This window comes from Trichechus manatus, unplaced genomic scaffold (assembly GCF_000243295.1).
Source record: "Trichechus manatus latirostris isolate Lorelei unplaced genomic scaffold, TriManLat1.0 scaffold00205, whole genome shotgun sequence".
In the NCBI taxonomy this organism is placed as follows: domain Eukaryota; kingdom Metazoa; phylum Chordata; class Mammalia; order Sirenia; family Trichechidae; genus Trichechus; species Trichechus manatus.
The window spans coordinates 3,284,822-3,309,708 of record NW_004444141.1 but is presented as its reverse complement, the minus strand read 5'-3'; the positions used below and the strand labels follow the sequence as shown (position 1 = coordinate 3,309,708).

General features: G+C 40.0%; 2 protein-coding genes across 3 annotated transcripts in view; one reads left to right on the top strand and one right to left on the bottom strand.

Annotated features, from left to right (window-relative positions):
* Positions 1-11,138, bottom strand: part of PROSER1 (proline and serine rich 1) — a 35,562-nt gene extending 24,424 nt beyond the window's left edge. The window contains exons 1-5 of the mRNA XM_004388076.2: positions 10,858-11,138; positions 7,244-7,309; positions 4,601-4,669; positions 2,661-2,755; positions 1,505-1,598 (exon numbers count right to left, since the gene is read on the bottom strand). Coding sequence (XP_004388133.1) covers positions 1,505-1,598; positions 2,661-2,755; positions 4,601-4,669; positions 7,244-7,309; positions 10,858-10,902 — 369 coding nt within the window. The 5' untranslated portion in view covers positions 10,903-11,138. The remainder of the gene's footprint in view (positions 1-1,504; positions 1,599-2,660; positions 2,756-4,600; positions 4,670-7,243; positions 7,310-10,857) is intronic.
* A 785-nt stretch (positions 11,139-11,923) lies between these two features.
* NHLRC3 (NHL repeat containing 3) overlaps positions 11,924-24,887 on the top strand; it is a 19,167-nt gene continuing 6,203 nt past the window's right edge. The window contains exons 1-5 of one of the 2 annotated variants that reach the window (XM_023742225.1): positions 11,924-12,236; positions 12,816-12,926; positions 13,207-13,354; positions 15,621-15,821; positions 19,027-19,118. In XM_023742225.1, the coding sequence (XP_023597993.1) occupies positions 12,153-12,236; positions 12,816-12,926; positions 13,207-13,354; positions 15,621-15,821; positions 19,027-19,118 (636 nt within the window). In that variant the 5' untranslated portion in view covers positions 11,924-12,152. Of the gene's footprint in view, positions 12,237-12,773; positions 12,927-13,206; positions 13,355-15,620; positions 15,822-19,026; positions 19,119-24,887 lie in introns of both variants that reach the window. The other variant, XM_004388075.3, reaches the window with a different exon arrangement.

Genomic DNA, 24,887 nt, shown 5'->3' with positions numbered 1-24,887 from the left:
CTCTGGACTCTGGGTGTAGCAGGACTGGTGGGATGCATATGTCCTTCTGGAGTCTGAGGGGTAGGACTGGTGGGATGCATATGTCCCTCTGGACTTGGGGGTAGGACTGGTAGGATGCATATGTCCTTCTGGGCTTGGGGGTAGGATCTGTGAGATACATATCTCTCTGGACTCAGGGGTAGGATTGGTAGTATGCCAGGAATGCTGCAACTTGTGCTGCTGCCTGAAAATGAGGTATTCTCGTGAACATGGAATCATCATGAGAAATGCAAGTTCCAAATAACACACAGGAACCCGGAAATATACTTACAAGGCTTATCTCACTGCACAAAAGACAAAAGAGACAGGAGTTTTGCACAATCACACTTTCAGGGCGTACTGCCTCATACAATACCGTGTAAAAACAGTAACTGTGGCATACACCCATTTCTTCTGGTTGAAATGTTATGCCGGTCCCCATCTGCTGCAGTATGTACTGTCAGTGGACCAGTACCTTCCTCATAAACCAGACAGGCGTGAACTGTAGGCGGGTGCTATATGTACCACTCGTCATGAAAGGGTTACTGCCAGACATACGTCGTTAATGCGCAAAACAGTCGGAAAGTAGATTTTTTACTATTGTCGTAAATGCAAAATGTCAGATTGAAGACAGTCAATAAATGAGGAGTAGGTATACTGAGTTATACATATACAGCTACGTATGTACACTATATATTTAGTTATAGAGTTATAATAACTTTATAAATTCATTTACAACACATACACTTATATTAGATGTAGAAGCCACCCCCTACCAAACAACCCAACCCATAATTTTTGGCTATTATAAATAGCGCTGGGTAAGTACATTCTACTAATTTGTACATTTCTACTCATTACCTTAGAGTAAATTCATAGAAGTAGAATTTTGGGGCTAAAAGGTATGAACATTTTGAAGGCCCTTCAAGTTTCCCTTCCTGAAAAGCTGTACTAATGCACACGGACCAGAGGCCTAGTCCACGGAACACTTGAGTTTCCAGCTAAAACGATCCCAGGAAACGACTACCCTAGGTGAGCAAACCAAGATTTGTAGGCTTGGAAAATTTCTCCTTCTCTCACTCCTGTAACTTGTATATTAATAAACCAGAATTTTGCTTCCATATTCATAACTCATGAATTTGACTAACGTTAAGTCTGATGATAAAACAAATCTAAAGGTCAAGTTCTTAAATACATAAAGCTAAAGACAAAAGCCTGGAGCCACAGCAAAGCTACCAAGGGACTGAGACCTAAGTGCCCCACGAAGCCCAAGCTGCGTGGCCAACAGGTTTGTCACTCTCAAGCCATTTCTCTGCCCAGGAGCTCTTCCTTTACCCAGCTCTGTATCTGCTCCGTTCATTCTCAATCCATCTCGTAAAAGCAGTCAGGCATCAAACTTAACAGAGGAACAGGATAGGGACTTTTTTCTTCATCAACATTCAGCAAAACCAATGTACCATTGGCATAGCAGGCTTGAGACAATTACCTGTTCAAGAACTCTCTTACACCGTTTCTTCTCAGACATATTTATCCTGAATAAATCTTCAATGGGACGAGAATTCTGTGCGTCAACAATGTTTCTACCAAGGAAATACAATTTAGCTTTTTCATTTAAGAACCTGGACATACATGCAGAGTCAGCAACCTTTGTTTGCTGCACAAACATATCTGAGTGAGTGTTTCTCCATTACACTGGGAGAAGAGTTTGATTAATTACTTTTTCCCTCCTTTGTTATAGGCAATATAAACCCTCTGTATTTCAACTGTTGTAAAAATATATATAACACAACATGTGCAATTCAGTTTTTATTTTTAATAGGCCAATTTAAATAACGTGCTTACATAAGGTAAATATAATAACTGAAAGAGGTTTATCAAACTGATTATTTGAAAACGATATTGTAAATAAAAATCACTACTTTAAGACTCTTGAAATTATAGCCTCTACGAGTGCTGAGAGAGAGGAGGCAGTAAACCCCTACATCAAATGCATGAAAATCACGGTTCGTCTAAAAATGAAGCTTTACCTTATGTTTTATTTCTATGTTGTGTTTTTGTATACATATATAAAGGGATTTAAAAATCACATTATAAATAAACAGTAACTTACACTCTTTTCAATTATACAAAGGAACAAGTTCCTGCCTTTTCTCTGTTTCCATGCATTGTGATCATCTATGAAGTGTCCTGCTAGTGCTTTCACACACCTTACAGGATCTACAGTTCGCGTACACTACTAAATAGGTGAGATCCTCACTCTCACAAGGGAGCAAAATAAGGCTCATAAGGAGTAAGCATCTTGCCAAGAAACACGCCATCAGTAGGGGCAGGTCCTCTAAGTCCTGTGCCTTTACCAGCCTGGCTTGCCAGATACTCAGAGCAGGAAGGGAGAGCAAGTGACTGAAATGCAGGCAAATAAATAATTTTGATAAGCCCATTATTTTGTAAGTTATATCCATGTGTAAGAAGTACCCTATTCGTTCACATGAAGAAATAAGAGTTCAGCACTATACTTTCATTGAATATATTTTATTATAGTCCCATTTACTAATATAATTCTGACACATGAACACACACTGACTTAAAAGACATTTTAAGTCCTCAAACTTTTTCTCCAATGAAGTAAAACGAAAAATACTTACGAAGCTAACAGTTCAAGAGCAACTAGTTTGTCTTTACTGAAGGTGAAGCAGTTGAGTATATTGACCACTTCTGCTGGATGAACAGCCACCATTTTCTATTAATATAAACATAATTTACTCTCAGCATGAGAAATTTTCATGTCAAAAATTGTTCCTTTTTCTTTTTAGGTATAGTTAAATGTTCTTAATATAAACATTTTAGGTGAAAACTCCTCACTCAAAAGTAAGCTCTAGCAACTCAAAAGGAAGTTCTAAAAACGTGTGAATTAAACTTGGGCTCTTTCAATTTAACTATTACAGGTCAAGATCTAAGTTCCATGAGCTCTTTTTAACCCGTATATTTCCCAAAGGGTGACCCATGGTGCTTGATAGTGTTACACACAAAAAGGGTACCACGGTCGCGTGAGTCAGGTGACACTGGGCTCCTCGCTACAGAACTTTCTCGGAGTCGTATGTTACTGTGCACTGTGACTCCCTAAAACTGTCTGAAATGTCACAGAATTTATTTGGCTAGGGCACTTTATTTGAAGAGCATCTTGAGGATTTGGCCAATTTATAGATTTATGTTAACAGTGAAGAAAATTCAAAGGCAAAGTCACTGTAAGAAGTCAGACTGATTAGAATCAATGCCCAATTCCTAAAATCTGGAGCAGTGGTTTATTCATGTACCACCAAAAGCACTTATAAAACTACATACCACTTTGCATGTTTCTAAACTGACATCTAAATGTTTTATCAGAAGTTTAAATAGTCTCTAAAGATCAACTTTCTTTATATTAAGTTTATATATCTGCAAAGAACTTGGAACTATGCAATTTAGCTCATTTAATTTATAAAAATGTCCATTATATAACCTAACTGGCAAAGCTAACTCACATCAGAGTTACTTTGTCAGAAAAGGTTGCTTAATTTAATCCAAATAACTGTGTTAAGCTGTCCCTGTGATACCCTCTCACCTCTGAATCTTAATTCTAAGGTAGGTAGCAGGCAGGCATGCCTCCGAGTTCAGCCACGCGCTTGCGGCCTGGATAGCATAAGCTAAGACCCCCCACCAATCCATCTTGCAGAAGCTCTCCTTGCTTTGCCCTCCCACTCAGGAGCAATGCTTTGCCTCTTTGGTACTGGGTGGAAGATTTTCACCCCCAGGGGACAGGTGCGATAAGCCTTCTTTGTAAAGTAGGAAAAAAAAAGCAATTATTAAAGTAAAAATAGGAAAGAAAGACTAAGAGACTCAGGCAGGTCAGTTTAGGAGATTAAGATCTGTATCTGATTCTGTTCAAGCTACCCATGTCTGATCCTCTTGGAAAACTTCATATATAGCCAGATATTCTTGCTTGATCTAGACACCCCTGGTGATCTAGGCTCTAGAGCAGACAGTCCAATATAACAGCCATTTAAATTAATTAAAATCACATAAAATTTAAAATTCAGTTCTTCAGTCACAACAGTCACATTTCAAGTCCTCAACAGCCAAATGTGACTAGTAGCTACCGTATAAATAGGACAGCGCAGAAATAAAACACTTCCATCATTAAAAAGTTCATTTGTGTCAGTGCTGGTCTAAAGAAAGTAAGTATAAATCCATCTCACTACTCTTCTAAGACTAAGTACAAAAAGGCGGAGCCAGAGATCCAAAAACAGAAAGGTGCATACAAACACTTGAGTATTTAAATCCTATGGTTTGTTTGCCTATGAATATATTTTCCTCTAATTTGTCAATTAGCACTTTATGGTGTACAATTTAATTGTACAGTACATACAACATAAATGTACAATTTAGGAAGCTTAAATTCTTTAACATAGCTATTTTAAATAATCAAACGATAATAAAATTTAGGGTCGGCTTTTCTAATGCAAGTAAATTACAACTTCAGATAATTTATGGAAAACAGTGAGAATTCAAAACACTTAAATCCTACATTCGAAGGAAAAATACTTACATGTTGTAATGCTTTCATTGCCTTCAACTGAGGCTCAGCCCAGGAGAAGTATCTCAGTAAATCAACCACCTGAAAGCAAAGAACGCATTCAGCTCTAAAGACAGCATTCAGGCAAACGTTCCGAAAGACTGATTTCCAGACTTTGAATTATTGTTCACAACATGACACCTGGGCTTAGCTGAGGAGCAGAGGGCAACAGAGTCCAGACTGCACTACCCAATGACAGTGGCTACCTGTGGCTATCTAAATTTAAATTAATTAAAATAAAATAAAAAGTTCAGTTCCTGAGTGGCAAAAGCCACAATTCAAGTGCTCGGAGGCCACGTGCGCCAGTAGCTACCATGATGGCCGGTGCAGAGAGAACACTCCACCATCACAGGGAGTCCTGTTAAGCCAGCACTCGTCTGGAGAGAAAGGCAAGCACAAGGGCTAGGACGAATAAAGAATATTCTAAATAGGGAAAGGAACGTTAGGAAAGTAGAACACGGGGCTAAAATGTCAGCTCAGGAACACAACATATATCGTGAATGGGAAAACTGAAAACACTGGGGAACAGAACGTATTTTAATCAATCACAAAGCATGTTCAGTGGTGTGGTTTCAGTGTAGGTCCACTAACATCTAGCCTTTTATTTGAATCTGGAGAGCATAATGCTCACATTCATATCACAGATCTAGTCCCTAAGAACGTAAGAATCAGCATGAATGACTCCAGCGGCTTCTACAAGGTGCCCCATTTGAGAGCACAGACAACCAGGCTCTCATGTGCTCCCGCCTCCACAGAACAGCAAACACGGGAGGGAGAGACATGACACAGCACCAGGAGCAGATGAGCCAGGGCACCAACGTTACAACACTAGAGTCTCTGCATGACGCCACCACCCTGCTTTGCGGCCTCCAAGGACGGTCCAGAAGAAAAAAGGGTCAAGAAGAACAGGTCGTAAAATCTGGGTTAATTATTTTACTGTGAGTTCCTGAAAATGTGCTACGGTTTCACTTGTTCTACAAAGCATGGTTGATGCTGGAAACTGGAGTGCTACGTGAAGACTCCTTAGAAAAAGATACGTAAGCAGCAAACAAGCACTATATATACTTTCTAGTTAATTGGGTAAGAGTATATGTCCTTACCTTTACAGGAATAAGGGTTTTACTCTCAGGTAAATGGAGCCCTGGTGGTGCAGTGCTTAAGCCTTCGGCTGCTGGCAAAAAGGTTGGCAGTTCAAATCTACCAGTGGCTCCTTGGAAACCCTATGGGGCAGGCAGTTCTACTCTGTCCTATAGGGTTGCTATGAGTCGGAATCGACTCGATGGCAATGGGTTTGGTTTTTTTGGTTCATTTGTTTTATATGGTAAATGCTACCAACGATAAAACTTTACAAACTATCCTGTCCGATATAGGAAGGAAAATCTTTAAGATAGCAAATAGGCTCAGAATGTCACACTCTGAAGGTGGCCTAACATGGTTTTTAAAGACTTTAGCAAAGTAGAATAAAAACCAACAAAAAAAGTTAGCTATAAACAATTAAAATTAAAAAAAATTACATTTAAATTTTAAAAAGGCATAAGGTGATTTTGAAAAGCAATGTAACAGCTACAAAGTACTCATTAAATAGGTAGCAACCGTGAAATCACCAATTAGCTTTTAGGAATTTAGCAGGTAGAACTACAGGCTTAAAGTTAATCAAGCTTTCAAGTTTTGAAGCTCCTGAGAAACAGATGAAAACTTGGTCATTTACTAATTCAATCTAGAGATTATTCACTGTCCACCCTTTCCCAAAACTGTTCTCCAGATTTACATTTCTACTTCTGCCTGATTTCTCTATCAAGGATTTTCCAAGTGTCCCTTAGAAGTCCCTTTCTCCCCCAACCCCTCATGTGTATATGTATACACATGGATTTTTTTAAATTAGCAAACCCATTGCTGTCGAGTCAATCCTGATTCATAGCAACCCTATAGGACAGAGTAGAAGTGCCCCACAGGGCTTCCAAGGCTGTAAATCTCTCTGGAAGCAGACTGCCATGTCTTTCTTCCACAGAGCAGCTGGTGGGTTGGAACCACGGACCTTTCCATTAGCAGTCAAGCACTTAACCACTGTGCCGCCAGGGCTCTTTAAGTTAGCAAACTCCCCTTATAATCATGGGCGAAAGTTTTCAATAAACTACCATACTTAAAACATTAGACTTCTAGCATTACAGAAACTACTTATTAGACACTATTTTTTTCTGATTGATGAAAGTTTTATTTAGTGGCTTCATATAAGAACATATTTCACCATTCGTTCAAGACTACTTTTATATTACGTAGTAAATTTTATAACTGCTTTCTTATAAGTACCGTACACATCTGGGTAAGTTTACCATTAGAAGTTTAAAATTTCTTTATGTTGCACCCAGAAAGATAAATACTTTGAACCACTTTTTAATAAAAAGACCCTGAATTTTAAACTCACGTTAGAACACAACAGTGTGGTTATAAAATGTTCCTGAGTTGTGTAACGTTTTCTGCTAAAATGGAAACCTTCTAAAGCTCTTGAATTAATACACCGATAAAATACAACAATTCTAAATTTGACCAGCAGGTAAACAGACATTAAGCAGAATATTGCTGTAAAAAGGCTTTTGCTTAAACAAAAAAGAGGAATACCTGATCACTAGAGAAGTATCCATGTACATATTCAATTGCTTTTAATTTGTACTCTGTCAAAACAGCCTAAAAAACATAAAAAATAGTATTAATATATATAAATAGCACAGTTCTACAGAGATACCAAAACTGCCTAAGCACAATAAAAACAGCGGCCGACCTCCTTCAGCCACAGTCTCCAGAGGCAGCTAAGGTCACTGTGATATGACATTCGACCTCTACAGAAACCCCTTGCCATCAACTCCCACTCATAGTGACCCTACAGGACAGAGCAGAACTGCCCCACAGGGTTTCCAAGAAGCAACTGGTGGATTCCAACTGCCAACTTTTGGTTAGTGGCCATAGCTCTTAACCACTGCACCACCAGGGCTCCCCTACAAAGAAAGGGAATGAAATTGTAATGGCTGAGATTCTGCATTATTAGAAATTACATATAGAACTTCTGTAAATGTAATGAAAGAGTTTCAGAACATTACAAATGCAACCAAATTGTGACTTTTAATGTGTATCAGACATTACTCATTCATCAGACAATTACTTATTGAGCATCCATTATGTGCTAAGTGTGGTGGTTAAGCGCTCAGCTGCTAACCAAAAGGTCAGCGGTTCAATTCCCTGCCCACTCCATGGGAGAAAGACATGGCAGTCTGCTTCCATAAAGATTACAGCCTTGGAAACCCTATGGGGCAGTTCTATTCTGTCCTATCAGGTTGCTGTGAGTCAGAATCGACTCGATGGCAACGGGTTTGGTTTGCAGTAGATGCTCTCAGTGCTTCTACAGAGATATGAGAACCCAAGGAAGGGTCCTGAATCCTATCCCTACGCCTGTCACTAACCGGCAGTCTGGCCTTTGAGACACAAAATTGCCATGACAGCGTTCTCATCCATGAAAGGGAACACCATTTGCTACCTCCCTCAGAGTTACTGTGAGGACTAACGTAGTCAGCATCACAAGTGAAACATAATATTTATTCAGCAAATATTGGTCCCTTTTCTCACATGGAATCTATCAATTAGGAGTTGAGAGAGCAGTTGGTGGCCTTGACCCAGCACTGTCTAGAGCTGACTGAAATACACATGCAGGTCATGTGCTGAGCTTAGAGACAGAAATACTAGGCCATCATAACTTTGTACTCCCCTCCCCCCAAAAAAAGCCAAACCTATTGCCCGTGGAGTCAATTCCGACTCATAGCAACCCTACAGGACAGAGAACTGCCCCGTAGGGTTTTCAAGGAGCAGCTGGTAGATTCATAGTGCTGACCTTTTGGTTAAGAGCCAAGATCTTAACCACTATGCCAGCAGGGTAGCCACTAATAATTAAAAACCAACTAATCCCTTTGCTTTTACTATAAAATAATTGTAGTATTTGTACTTTCCACACAGGTTATCCTGCTAGAAGAAAATGCTATGACCAGTTAACTGGCAGAAACATTTAGGATGCTCGTTAGTTTAACTCTCACTGAAAACAGAAAAACGTGTAATTCTGGATCATGTACTCTTGGGTGTTTGATTATCCTGGACACACAGGCCAAAGCAAGCGTCTGCCAAATCCTGGATTGTGCTGATCTCCCCTAAGTCAGGGTCCCAGTGGTTTCATCCCCAGGCACAACAGCAGGGCACTCTGGAGTCAGACTGCCTGGGTCTGAAAACTGGACTCTCACTGACCAGCTGGGTAGCCTTGAGCAGAGACTAGGTTTGCCATCCGTAAAATCATCTGACTACTGTCTACTTCATAGGATGTTTGGAGGATCAAATCAAACAATGATGGAGAAAGTATTTAGAACAGAAGTTCACATTAACAGCTCAATAATTAATGGCTATATGGAGCCCTGGTGGTGCAATAGTTGAGAGCTACGGCTGCTAACCAAAAAGGCTGGTAATTCTAATCCACCAGTGGCTCCCTGGAAACCCTATGGGACAGTTCTACTCTGTCGTATAGGGTCGCTATGAGTCGGAATTGACTGGAGAGCAATGGGTTTTTTGTTGTTGCTGTTGCATTGCTATTATTACTTCCTTTTTGCAAAGCAAATTTAACACAGTTTTTCCCCCTTTCTTCCCCCCACCAGCTTCCTATTTCTTTTCCTGGTGTCTTCTTACATGCTTCTGCTTCAATCTGCCACTTACACTGACGGCCAGCACCAGACCCTCCAGACCTTACGGTGACACTCAGGAAGAGATTACCTGGCTTAAACTGACTTCATTCACAGTCTGAGAGCAGTTTTTTAAAAAATCAATAGTAATCCCCATATTTAGATACGCCTGTACTTTTATCCAATTTTAATAGACAAAGACAATGCTGATGCGTCGTCCAATTATCTGGCACAGAGAGCAAAGGACATATTCTGACTGCAGAACAGAAATAAGGACTAAAGTTTCCATCTAGTATGAATATCATTTTCATCTCTGGAAAATTTCCTATTCCCTTCATAAACATTTATTATGTGATATTTTCACAACTTAGAAGGGAGACAATAAGCAAATGAACACTCTGTATCTTCCAAAAGTAGAAATCTACAGATCTATCTTAACCTACAAATATTTTGTCATAAACCGTAATTAAAAATAAGCTCATGAACAATGTGTGGCAAATTCTAAATATACAGTTAGCAAACTGACACTTCACTGCGTATCTTAGTTCAACAGATGAGGTTTGCAAAGTTTTGTTCCATCAAGTATGTAAATTTAACCTAAGATGGAAATTTGGGGAAAGAAAGCTTTACAACGAATGAAAAACAGAAATTTAAAAAAGAAAAGCTTTATAAACAATGAAGAAAAACAGCAAGTTCAGAGGCAATTCTACTAATACCTTCATAAACTGAAATAAATAATGCGCAACAGAGGACACGGGTCTTTAAGACATGTAAATGTAGAATAATTGCCCCGGAAGGCCTACCCAAGGCACCCTGCGTTAATAACAATGGTACAGGAAGTCCTTTCAGCTCTAAATGGTAACCTCTTATTTTCTCACTAGAGAGACAGTCTGGCACAAGGCTACATTCCAAAAATTTTTTTCCATCTTAGAATTAGCAAGAGAAGGGAAGCTGTCTGGCTCATTTTGTGAGGTAGGCTACATACAATAGCCTCAAAATGAAGCAAACACTTGGAAAGCTGAGGGGAGTTTTGAAATTCATGTTACTGAAAACCCATTCTAAGAATGTGACTTTAAATTTAATGCCATACTTTTATTAGGACACTAATTATGGTCTGGCTCAGGTAACAACTCTATTTTACCTATTGCCATAATCATAACTGCCATTAAATAAACTTTTTGCACATCTTATCTCTAGTTTTCAGTAACTTGCGTGACTGAAAGACGAGGAACTAAGCTCAGAAATATTAAATCACTTAGCCGGCTTCTGAACCGAGATTTTCTGACTATAATTTCCACCATACCGCACTGATTCTCAAGAAATTTAAGCGTTAACATAATTTAGTTTCTATTCATATCACGAAATGTATCAAAATATAAACTCCTACACTACTCGTCCAAATCCAAACCGACTTTGCAATTCTAGGTCTCTTGGTTTGTGCAATCTACATGCAATATCTCAGAAAGAGTAAGTCACAAGAATTCGTTAACTCTTAGAATAATTTAAGGAATCAAGTGTAATTACCTTTCTAATTTCATCCAGCACCGTTTCAAAGGACTTTTTGTCCATCTTGACTACTATCTCGACGTGGTTTTAAACAGTTACACTTTCAATTACAAAACGTTCATACCCGGTCTGCTCCGTTGATGGTAAAAAATGTTTATTGTTGACGAGAAAAAGAATTCCAGAGGGAGAAAGGATGGAAAGGGGTAAGGAGCACTGCAAACTCCGCAAAAATGGCTAAAATCAAAGACTTGAAAAAAGTTTTTATTAAAAGAAAAACCACTCGCGCCAGACTTCCGCAGCTTCCTTACACAAAGCTTCAGGGCCCCTGGGGGAAAAGCTGGGGCCTCTCACAGTCCGCAGAGAACCCTGGGGCCCTGCGGCCGGGACTCAGCGCCGGTGCCCGCAGCGGAGGACGAGGTGTCGCCGGGGAAGGGCGCGAGGCCTCTTTCCCGGGTGGAACGGCAAGAAGAGCGGCGGCACCCACGCCCGGAAGGAGAAAGGCGCCGGCCCCTCGGCTCGCACCTGCGCCTGGGCCGCGCCCTCACCGCCTCAAGCCCGGACTCATGGCCCGGCAGCGCTCACCCCCGGCCGCTCGGCCGACTCTTCGGTCCCGCAGCCCCGGCAGCAGCGGCCCGGCGGGCTCTTTGTTACCAGCTGCCGCGGCTTCCGGGAGCGGGCCGGCGGCGGGACAGCACCGGGAGCCGGGCGAAGAGGAGCACAGCCTCCGCTAAGGGGACTCCCGAACACCGCGGCGCCAATATTGTCAGGCGCCCTTCCGGACACCCTTATAGCCCCCACCCGCTCACGGGGGCCTTCAACGATGCCTGTCGCACCCGACTAACCTCCGCAAGCTTGAGCCGCGCTTTCCTGCAAGCCCGTGGGTGGGGGGTGGGGGTGGGGGGGGTCCTGGTGTGGGAACGTAGGCGTCCACGGCGGGTGCCTGGATGCCTCGGAATCGGATGCGGCTGAATTCTTTCTTAGAGCCCGGCAGTCATTTGTGGGATGGCATTCACCTTATGCCTCAGATTTGCATGTGCGTTTTTTTTTTTTAATTGTTCAATCTGAATGACAAAGGATGAACGGCGGGTGGCTAAGGCATATCTGTGGGTGCTCCCATACTGGGTGCCAGTAGTCCCCGCCGTACGGCCCTAAGGGGCGGGGAAGGGTGGTCACGGAATCAGCGGGAGGCACCGGACAAGGGGCGGGGACCCGGGAACGCGCCGGCAACCCCGGACTGGTCTGCCGCGAGTTTCTTTTGTCCGGGTCTCTGCTCCGTTCGTTGCACCCCCAGGAAGAGGGTACTGGCGAGGTTCATGGCGAGGTTCTGGGTGTGCGCGGCCGGCGCCGGCTTCTTTCTGACGTTTCTGGTTTTGCATTCGTGTTTTTGTGGGTCTCCGGTGAGTTGGGTGATGAGGAAATGGCTGTTCGGGTGTGAGGATGGCATTGTTGGGAGGTGACAGTGCGGTCGTGGGATGTGAGGTCAAGAGTGGGCTGGAGATGGCGGGCCCTTGTCTCTTAGAATTAAAAAGTTTGTGTACGGTATATGGTCGTTTTGCTTATTTCCTCTTTTCCCTCCACTCGCACTGCATCCCTAAGTAATTTTAAGACTCGTATTGTGGTAGTCTCGATCTTTAAATGTATAAGTCATTTTGTTTGGAATCACTTTCAATCCAGCGTTTATCTGTCAACCAAACCAAAGCTGTTTCCGTCGAGTCCGTTCGGCTTAATCGCGACCCTGAAGGAGGAATTAGAACTGCCCCATAGAGTTTCCAAGGAGCAGCTGGTGAATTCCAACTGCCAGCCTTTTTGGTTAGCAGCCGACCTCTCAACCACTGCATCACCAGGGTTCTCTATTTGTCAAAGCATTCTTGAAAGTAGTTTTTTTATTTGTTTGTTTTTAATCTATAAACAGAATCTTAATTTTTTGTGTTAAGATTTTAAGAAACTTTGTTTTTCAAATTTCCTGGACAACTGAGAATATTCTTTACCGACTGGATGTGGGTTGGCCTAAGTATTCAGAACACTTTACTGGAACAACGTTTTGTGTTGCAGTTGATTCTTTCAACGGATTGGTTTATGTAGCACAAGTAAGTAAAAATGAGTTTTTTTCTTTTAATTATGAACACAAAGAAAACAATCTTTTTCGTATAGCCATGTATGTTTTTATTATGCAAATTGTGGAATTTGTTTTTGAGTCATTTTCAAGTAATCCTTTTTTAAATGTGAAGGTATTAATATTGTTAGGTTTTGAGTTTTTTTTTTTTAAGCTACTAAAATTCACAATTAACCCTTTTCTCTATGCCAAAATAAAGATTACTTTTGTTTAAAACTGATGCTATCTAAGCAGTTATTTTTGTGTACCTTCAGAGAGGGGATAACATGCCAAAAGTATTAGTGTTCACAGAGGATGGATATTTCTTACGAGCCTGGAATTATACCGTTGACACACCTCATGGTATATTTGCAGCCAGTACGCCATATGAACGATCTGTCTGGATCACGGATATAGGCAATGGTACGTGTGGTAACATTTATTACATTAGGTTACTAAAAATCGCATCTTTGCCCGTGTTCGTTCTTGTACATTTTAAAATCAGAATTGCTGAATCTAATCTTAATTTCTCTAATGATTCATGAAAGCACGTATTTCCAAAAATCTTTATTTTGCCTTCTGCAGAATCAAGAAATTTAAAAAGGTTATGATTTTTCTTTTAGTTTTTCAAGGGACTGTTCCACTTTAAATCATCAATTGCTCATCTCAGATTAAATAACTCTGAATCACTTTTATGAAGACAGATAAAATGGCAGTCTCTAAAGCTGAATGAATGAATGGAATGCTTATCGCTACAGTTTTCATTCAAAAGAGATTCTGCTAAGAAACCGTAACTCCTTTATTGCCCAAAGTGCAAAGATTTGCAGAAAGTGGTGTTAATGTTTCTGAAATCCTACCGACTGCAGCATGTCTGAAATCTTTCAGCCTTCAAATAATTTTAGTAGAATTTGCGGAAAAGCAAAGTAAGCACACTTGAATTTACAACTGTGGGGAAACTTTGCAGACAAAGCAGTTTCCATGTGTTCGTGGCTTCATACAAGGCAGTACCAGAGAGAGCTTGGCATTGCCTTAGGACCTCAGAAAGGAACGGGATGACAAAAATAATATTTCTAATAATCCTTAACCCAGTTAAATTCAGAACTTGAAGGAAATTTGTTTCCCCATTTCTGGCTAATTCAGATTCTTTTTTTATTTATTTTTTATTAATGAGGTCTCAGTTTTTGTAATTAGTGCCATTACCGCATCTTTTCTCAGAACCCAAAAGATTTCTGAGCCTCACTTGATGGCTCATTTATTTCAAGCTATATTTTCAATGAAAAGATTCTGGATAAGCCAAAAAGTCTGGAATATCTCTGAGGTCATTGTGATGAAATTTGACTTTTTTCACATTTTTTTTTTTTCAGGGAAATTCTCCTGTTAAAGGCCTTTACTTTTTAATTCATTCTGTCCATGTGATCCTCTCTTTTTTTTTTTTTTAATAAAAGACTTCCTTGAATTCCGGAACTGAAAGAACACGGATGATATCATCATTCTTTCCATTACAGCTTTTTATTCCCACTCTCAGATCTGAAGACAGTTTTTGCATTCCTTTCCATTTTTCAATGAATAAATTCCCTCCAATAGAATTATGATTGCAAGTCACACCATTTTTTAAAATATTATTTACTGGTATTGTATCCGCTATGCCAATTCTTTAGACGCTTCAAGGTTTCGTTTCTTTAATAATGTTGTGTTCTCTTACTATTCTATAAATTTTAGAAGCATCATAATAATATGTTTTTCAGCATGGAATGATAATGCAAGCTGATTAAGTAAGCTCACACCACATGCTTGTTGCTGCCTTATAGGACACTGTAGAACTGCTCTATAGGGTTTCCTAGGCTGTAATTTTTACTGAAGCTGACTGCGACATCTTTCTACCGTGGAGTAACTGGTGGATTTGCACTGCCGACCTTTTGGTTAGCAGCTGAGCACTTAACCACTGCACCACCAGGGCTCCTTTAAGTAAGCTCAGTCTGTCCAGTTTGCCTTTTGAGCACCTATCAATTAATAATTTACTCTTGCATGCCCTCAAGTTGATTTCTACTAACTGCCTGTGATTTTTCTCTATTTCTTAGTATTCTACTGTATACTTTTGTTTGTAAGATGATTTTCACTGAATGAAAATTTATTGTTAAGTGAGAAGATACTAGTGATTTGGAAAGATTATATTCTTCTTAGGTTAGAAAAGTTAATGAGTTGAATTTTTAATTTTATTTTCATGAGGAAAAACAGTAGCTAAAAACCATCTGTATCACAGAGTATGCTTTTATGACCTCCAGAAATTCAAAATCTATGCACAAATGACTGAAATACCAGTTTTCATGTATGAGTTGTTATTTTTGAGTTTCTTTTATAAACAATGCTTATTCGGGGTCACGAGATTCAAGAAGAAAATGATGCACCAATAATCTGTTAGCATCACTAGCTTTCTGTATAATGAGTAGTCGACATTTTCTGGTTTATTTGAATTTGAAGTCTGCTTATTTTGGAGTAGCTAAGATTTTAATTTATGGACAAATTTGGCTATAACTAATGAAGAACTTCTATTGTTTGCCAAATATGACCTTTAATTATCTGAGGTTATCAACCATTTATTACTGTCTAATTGTAATCAAATTTTTATTCTCAGCTTATTTGAAAAATATGAATGTACAGTGGTTATATTTGTGTGTATGTGTCTTTACAGGATCCTATGGTCATACTGTTAAAAAATACAATTCTTTTGGTGATCTTGTTCAAGTCTTGGGTACCCCAGGCAAAAAAGGCACCGATTTGAATCCCTTGCAGTTTGATAACCCTGCAGAATTATATGTGGAGGACACAGGAGATATTTATATTGTGGATGGAGATGGAGGATTGAATAACAGATTGTTCAAACTATCCCAAGGTATGTGACTTAATCTTGTGTGATATTACAAGAATATTCTAAGTTGACTTTAGAATATGAAGCTGTGTCTAAAGGGCTCAAGTGTATTACTAGAAGAAATCTAGAGGACAGGTGCTGGGATGGCCAACGATGAACAGTTCTGAGTACAGGCCTATTTATTCTTCATTGAGGAGTTTCCTCCAAAATGAACTGGAGGTGGCATGAGAATTTACAGAGAACTGAAGAGATAAGTGGGTATCCTGTCCAATTCAGAATAGGGAGGTTAGGGACCTGGAATCCCAGCGTCAAGGTATCCTGCAGTCTGATTAATCATTAAGTATTTTATTGAGTGGTCAGCTCTGTGTTCTCTGTAATATTTTGGGTGGAGGTCTATTATAGATAAACAAATGCTAGTTCTATGGTATTGATTCTTAAAATAGGAATTAAGAGGTGGGAAACTAATATCGGCTAGAGAAGTAGGACAAGATTTCATGAGAGAAATAGCTCTTGAACTACAGCGATTTGGTGGGAGGAGAAAAGGTGTGGAGAGAGCATTCATGGAGAACTGTCACACAGGGTCTAGAGGAGGTAATTGGTAATCAGCATGGCTTTTAGGAAAGGAGCTGAAGATACATATTTGAATAGTGGAAAGTAAGATTTGGGGTATTTTCAAAAGCTTATCTAAGGATTTTTGAAGCTGTGTTTGCTTATAAAAGAGTCTGAGGTTTTTTAGTAAAAAAAAGTGGTATTATAGAAGCAGAGTATATAAGACACAATACTGTATCAGCATATATTTGGAGAGAGCTCTCATTTGCAGGCTATTTAGTCCATTTATCACCCAATAACTGAGTTTGGTTGCTGGCAGTTAAAGGGAGGTGGGGTGAGCATAAAGCAAGAATCCAAATGTTTGTATGAAAGGAACAACAGTTTTTTTTCTTTTTTTAAAAAAGAAACATTTGGTACACTTCATTTGGCAATGGCAACGTAAATCTTCATTGAATTTTTTTTTTAAGTATGTTTTTGGTTAAAGTTTATGCAGCAAGTTAGGTGTCCATGTGACAATTTCCACACAAACTGATCAATGACATTAGTTGCATTTTTCACAGTGTGTCAGCATTCTCTTTAATTGTGTCCTGGTTGTTCTGTTTCCAGTACTCTAGTTTCCCTGCCCCCTTATCTTTTCATTTTCACTTTCAATTAAATGTTGACCTTTTGGACTCATACAGATGTTGTTAGGTGCCATTGAGTCGGTTCCAACTCATAGCGACCCTGTGTACAACAGACTGAAACACCGCCCACTCCTACACCATCCTCACAATTGTACTTGAGCCCATTGTTCTAGTCATTGTGTCACTTCATCTTGTCGAAGGTCTTCCTCTTTTTCACTGACCCTGTACTTTACCAAGCATTATGTCCTTCTCCAGGGACTGGTCCCTCCTGATAGCATGTCCAAAGTATGTGAGGTGAAGTCTTGCCATCCTTGCTTCTAAGGAGCATTCTGGCTGTACTTCTTCCGAGACAGATTTGTTCGTTCTTTTGGCAGTCCATGGTATATTGAGTATTCTTTGCCAACACCATAATTCAAAGGCATCAATTCTTCTTCAGTCTTCTTTATTCATTGTCCAGCTTTCACATGCCTATGAAGCAATTGAAAACACCAGGGCTTGGGTCAGGCTCCCCTTAGTCCTCAAAGTTATATTTTGCTTTTTAACTCTTTAAAGAGGTCTTTTGCAGCAGATTTGCCTGATGCAATGCGTCATTTGATTTCTTGACTGCTGCTTTCATGGGTGTTGATTGTAGATCCAAGGATGCTAAAGTCTTTTATCTTTGTCAGTAAGTGGATACCCTTTATCTTGTGTGTCACCCTCCTTTTATGCTAAAAGGTGATCTCAGGGTAGTTTTGGTTCAAGGTTTAAAGAATGTTTCTGAGTGATAGATAGTCTCAGGGAGTCCTCTGGTCTCAGGTGATCCAGTTAGTCTGGCCATTTGTGAGAATTTGAATTATTTTCTACATTTTTCTCCCATTCTATCTGGGATCATCTATTATGACCCTGGTCAGAATGGTCAATGGTGGTATCTCGGCACCATCTGCTTCTTCTGGTCTCAGGGTAGTTTATCAACTTGCGTAGGTTATAAGCCTTGTAGACTTGTTTTTTCTCTGAGATTTTGGTTACCTTCTTACTCTTTTGTTCCTGGCAAGTAAAGGCCAATAGTTGTATCTTAGATGGGCGCTGGCAAGCTTTTAAGACCCGAGATGCTACTAACTTTGCTAAGATACAGAACATGAACTTTGTGAACTATATTATGCCAGTTGACTGAGTTGTCCCATGAGACTATGGTCTCAAGCTTTCAAACCTAGAAAACTAATCTTGGAAGGTATTTGGTTATGTCTGAGGAGTGTTCGTAGTTGTGTCTTCAGTGAACATACGTTATTGCCCACACAGATCTGTATTTACACGTTCATATAGATGCTTCTATCTGTTCTCAATATATACGCGTGTACCTACCTGTATGACTGTATGCTTATAGACATCCACATGTGATCTTAGTCTTGTTTTTTGGTCTTTGTTGGAGTTGTTGTCATCTTAGATATGTCAAATTCTTTAGTATAGGCACCTAGAAACAACTAAATTTAGGAGACAGATTGAATGTGGGTAATAAAGCGTTGTTAGGTGCTGTCGAGTCGATTTTGACTCATAGCGACCCCATGTGACAGAGCTGAACTGCCCCATATGATTTTCTAGACTGTAACCTTTAAAAAACAGATTGCCAGGTCTTTCCCCCAGGGAGCTGCTGGGTAAATTCAAACTGCCCACCTTTTGGTTAGCAATCAAATGCTTAACCATTGCGCCAGGAGACAGACAATAAGAACATAATGTTGTTATCAAAGAATGGTGATACCAGATAACAGAAAGGTTGTGAAGGGGATCCACTTTGAGAGACAGGATGTCATGAACTTTAATGATTTTGAGGCAGCGATGAGAAAATATAAGTGAAGATAATAATTAAAGAAGTAAATTAGTTGCTTGAAGCAGAAAATAAAAAAAAAATTTTTATGTAAAGCATAAGAATTCAGCAAATGAGTATATAAACAGGAATCCAGGAAAGCGTAGTAATGAGGAGTTTAATTGAATCATATTTCTGTACCTTATATCACAAAATATAATTGGCAAATGTGTAAGATATGCTGTATGTTGTTCTGACCAAATATGTTTACTTTTCATAGATTTCACGATGCTTTGGCTCCATGGAGAAAATGGGACAGGGCCTACTCAGTTCAACATACCTCACAGTGTTACAGTTGATTCAGCTGGTCGGGTAAAAATGCAGCATAGTTTTGTCTGGGACTGTGTCTGAATGTGTGTATATGCATGTGTGTGTATCTAGGTGTATGTGGGCATGTTTGTGTGCACACTTGTGTTATTGGACATCTGGATGTTTATGTGTGTTAGTGTGTATATTTGGACATATCTGGGCAGTTCTTCTGAGGTTGGGTATGCACACTTACTCTTACAAATGTTGGGGACCTATAATGAAGGGGTTCACCGAATATTTGGAAATGAAAAAAATAGATATCCTATGTCATCTAATGCATTTCTAGGTGGCACAAATGGTTAGGTGCTTGAGTACCAACCAGAAAGTTGGCAGTTTTAACCCACCCCGAGGCACCTTGGAAGAAAGGTATGGTGATCTGCTTCCGAAAGGTCACAGCATGAAAACCTTAGAGGACACAGTTCTGCACTGTCACATTGGGTCACCATGAGTCGGGGTGGACTCAGGGGCAGCTGGTTTTTCTATCATCTAAAGTGTGAAAGGAATAAATACGGATTAGAACATAGATAAAGTTACTGGGAGGGGGGTACAACAAGTTGCCCTTCTACTAGCAAAACTAAGTGTTTGAATATATTTTCAATTCTAGGAAAACAATGTATTGATCAAAAGGGAGGAATGGGAGAGATTCATCTAGGAACCTTGATAAAGAGCACTAACTCCTCTCTGGCTAGGAAGGGAAAAGCTTTAACCAACATATTTCAATTTCTCTATTTCCATCCCCACTCACTACCACCTTTTTTTCTCTTTACCCGCCTTTTCAGTTTTAGTATAAATATTACTTCTTTGGGGTTATCCTCCTGAATCTGTGCCCCCGTCTCAGTTTCTTAGTGCTGCTGTAACAGATACACCACAAATGGGTGGCTTTAACAAACAGAAATTGATTTTCTCACAGTTTAGGAGACTAGAAGTCAAATCAAGGTGTGGCTCTAGGAGAAAGCATTCTCTGTCCGCTCTGGGGGAAGATCCTTGTCTCAGCTTTTCTAGATGGGCATCCTTGGAGTTCCTGGGCTTGTAGAGTGGTCTGCCTCCGTGAGCCTCAGATAGTGCGGGTCTTCCCCCATGTCTGCTTTCTTCTGTGCTCAATCTGTTCTTTTATATCTCAAAAGTGATTGGTTTAATACAGCCCTATACTAGTATGGCCTCATTAACATAAAAAAAGAACCCTATTCCCAAATGAGATTACATCCACAGGGACAGGGGTTAGGATTTACAACACATATTTGGGGAGACACAATCCAATCCATAATACTCCCCACCAAAAAAATTTTTATGTTCATGTCTTGTCCTGTTTTCCCATGATATCTTGTACTTCCCTGTTATAAAATCTGTCATGCTGTAGTATAATCATTTGATTAATTATCTGTTGCCCCTAATAGACTATAGGCTCTGAAGATACATACTAAATCTCTTCTGCTTTATATCTTAGTGTCTAGCACATAGTAGTCATCCTGTCCATATTTGTTAAATGACTGCATGTCTTGGTCTTGTAGGAAGGTGCATGTGGCTGCCTCAGGCCATCTTGGCTTCACACCATTAGTTATTTAATCCATGTCCACTTCTAATTTTGTGCTTAGTACACAATCTTCTGATTATGATTTGGCTTCCTATGTTGACAAAGTGAGAGCGTTTTCATTATGAAGTCTTCATATGCTCTTGATGTATTTATAGTTTCTCATTATAAATTAGCAAATTCACTTACAACAGTAAGATAAATGGAATTCTGGTTCTACATACTACTCTCTGAGGTTAGCTAATTATACCCCTCCTGAGGGCCCTGGTGGTGCAGTGTTTTAACAGCTAATCTGCTAACCCAAAGGTCAACAGTTCGCCTCCACCAGCCACTCCTTGGATTCCCTATGGGGCAGTACTGCACTGTCTGTCATAGGGTCGCTATTAGTTGAATCAACTTGATAGCAGTGGGGTTTTTTTTCCAAATAACAAGATCAGATTTCTAAGCAGGCAAAACCTAGACCCGGGTAAATTCACCATAGTGATGAATGTCCTCCTGAGGGGCTTTGGAGGTCATTTCAGTGGGGTGCTCTGGCATTACTGACTGAAGAAGAATGAGAGTGTTAATTTTTGCTAGTTATTGTTACTACAGTAACAATAGTAACAATAAAATAACAATATTGTTATTATAGTAACACCATGGAATCACTTACTGCATGAAAGATGCTGTTGTGAGCATTTTACATGATTAACTCATTTAAACATCACCAAAACCACATATAAAAAGTTAGTTCCAGAGTTAAAGACTTGGTGATGTTGTTTCTTAAACAGGAATTCCCATGATCAGGATTCACTGGGTAGGAAAGATAATGCTAGTAATCTAAAGTGTCATTGGTCCTAGGGTCTAAGCTATATTTCCTTCTTGGTCATTTGCTTGAAACAGTGATCCCCAAATCTTTAAGGAACTTATCTTTAATAAAGAATTATAGATGAGGAAGAGACTTTAAAAAACTACCTTGCTTAAGGGTCGATAACCTTTCTAACATAGTATGAGTCTTATTTGTTTCTGGTTGGTGGTGAATTTATTGGCTACTAAAATGCATAGCTATTGACAGCAACAGTCAAGTTTACCCTGAAAATTAGTCCCTGAATCCAAAAACCCAAGAAATTCAGGGGACCTGAAGTGGAGACGCAGAGGTCAGCAGGGTTGGCCCTCCCTTCCAGTGCTTTCTTGAATCCCTCTCCACAACTCTCACCGCATCCCATTAAAAAACCTCGGAAAAAATTTTTGGCTACGATAAATCCGATCAGCACCTAATCTCTAAAATCTATAAGATACTGCAAAACCTCAACAACAAAAAGACAAATAACTGAATTAAAAAATGGGCAAAGGATATGAACAGGCACTTCACCAAAGAAGATATTCAGGCAACTAACAGACACATGAAATGCTCACGATCATTAGCCATTAGAGAAATACAGATCAAAACTACAATGAGAGGGACTTCTGGGCAACATGGCACTATAGTCAGAAGCGCTACACCATCCCTCCGCAGCAAAGATCAGAAAAACTAAGTCAAACAGAGTCACACATCAATCCTGAAACCCTAAGCATCAAATGAAGAGGTAAAAGAACTCAGCCAAGTACTGAATGGAATAAGAAACTTACTGAGAACAGAGAGCGAGGAGAGATACATGGAGGGGTCCCCTATCAGCTACCGCAGCACGGATCCACCATCTTGGACTCCTGTCAGAGATCAGCGAACGGGGTACGAGAAAGCTTCACAGAGCTTCCAGCAGGAAACAGAACTACTGGTAACCAGCGATATATGCCTTCCCACCCCCACCCTTCTTTACCCCCCACTTAGCCTCCTCTGCTTCCTGCAGCCACAGAGTCTTGGCTGGGATGCACCAGCTTCACCCTGCTGTCGCTTGTATTCCACCCGCCCACACTGGCTGGCTCCCTGAGTGCGTTTTGTTCGCTGCTGGTGTTGCTTTTTTCTGCTTCTTTAGGATTCTTCCTTACCTCTCACCACCTCCTTGCCCTTTTCTCTCAAATACCTCACTCCGTTTGTCATCTTTGCTTCTTCCTGAAAGGCTGCAAAACACCACTCAACTGTGAAACTGCTTCCCGGCATGTGCCGCCAGGCTGGTGGGAACCTTGGAGCTTTTCTGTTTGTTTGCTCTGATTTGTTCTGTTTTGATTTGTTTGTTTGTTTTCTTTTTCTTTTCTCAGCTTGGGAGCCCCTTCTAGCCGGGAGGTACCACACGGCTTGGAAGGTACTCCCTTAACTCTGTGCAGACACACGGGCATCCCTGGGGGCATTTCTTTTCTTCTGATTTTTTTGTTTGTTTGTTTCTTTGTTTTGTTTTCTTCTCTCTCTTATTCCCTTTTTGTCTTTCTTCATTTCCAGTTTCTCGATTTATTCATTGTTTTCTTTCACCTTTCTTCTTTTTTTTAAATTTTTTCACCATTTCTCAGCCTCTTATGTCTCCACCAGTAGCAACCTCCCTTAGCACTCTTTTTCGTTTGTTGGTTTTTGACTCCTGTTTCTCTGTCCTCTCTCTCCTCTTTCGCATACCCATCTTAGATTCACACGTCACAATCTACCCGGTCCTTCCTGCCTGCCTGCACCATGTACTGAACATCACACTCCCAGGCAGCACAGGCATGGCCTACTGGAACCTGCCCTGCACTGATTCCCGGTCTGCACTGTCAGCCCTGGTACATACCACAAACAACCCATCCCAGCAACTCCCCTTCAGCTGGACCTGCCCTGCTGTACCATACCTGAGTGACTGACCCTGCCCATTGGAGAAGGAGATGAAAAGTATCGTGCCCACAGATAAGCAAACAACAAAGAATGCACAGCCCGCCTGCTCATACATAACCAAATAAAACAAAAAAGCAGGACAAAACAAATTTACAATTGATAAATGAGGAAAATAACCACTGAATGCCCCGAAGACAGCAGACATTATAAAATGTTTAAAAAACAGGACAGGATGGCTCCAGTAGGTGTCTAAAATAAAACACCAGATGACTTTCCAGTAGAAGAAAAGGCACTAGACCTAACTGATAAGGAATTCAAATCTCTAATATTCAGAATTATCTGAGAGTTGAACCAAAAAGCAGACAAAAATGAGGAAGAAATAGACAAATTCATGGAAAATACAGACAAAAAATGGAAGAATTCAAGAAAATAATATAGGAACAAAATACTAAAATAAATTTACAACTAGAAATCATACAAAAACAACAATTAGAAATCCAAAAGATAAACAACAAGATTTCAGAAATGGACAGTGTCATAGAAGGGCTGAGGAGCAGGTTTGAAACAATGGAAGATAGGATCAGTGAAATTGAAGACAAACACTTGGATGCAACTCTGAGGAAAAATCAGAAAAAAGGAAAATGAAGAAACCTTGAGAATTATGTGGGATACAATGAAAAGCAAAAATCTGCCAGTGATCAGAGTTCCAGAACAGGGAGAAAACAGAAAACACAGAGAGGATCATTGAAGAACTGCTGACAGAAAACTCCCCCAATATCATGAAAGATGAAAAGCTGGCCATCCAAGAAGTTCAACAAATCCCGTATAGGACAGACCTCAAAAGAAAATCACCAAGGCATATCATAATCACACTCACTAAAACCAAAAACAAAGAATCCTGAGAACAGCTCGAGAGAAACAGAAAGTCACAGAGGAGAAACAGTAAGACTAAGCTTGGATTATTTGGCAGAAACCATGCAGGCAAGAAGGCAGTGGGATGACGTATAAAAAACCTTGAAAGAAAAAAAATTGCCAGCCAAGAATAATATATCCTGCAGAACTCTCATTCAAATATGGTGAAATTAGGTCATTTCCAGATAAACAGAAATTAAGGAATTATGCAAAAACCAAGCCAAACTTACAAGACTTATCAAAGGGAGTCCTTCGATCTGAGAACGAACAACATCAGACCACAGGCTGAATATAGGACACAGGATTGTACTAGCCAGATACTAACCTAGGAAATGAACTCTTAAGGACTATGCAAAACCAAAAAAATTACAACAGGGAACCAGAGAGGTTAATCTGTAAATAACGACAGCATTAGCACAATAAAAGAGGGAATAAACGGTGTAGGTATAGAACTTTCTAATGAAAAGGAAGACAAGGCAATACCAAGTAATAATAGACTGGTTCAAATTTAGGAAGATAAGGGTAAATTTCAAGGTAACCACAAAGAAAGTTAACAAACCTACTCATCAAAATAAAGAAGAAAAACATAAAGTCTAAGTAAAAGCAAAATCTCCAAAAA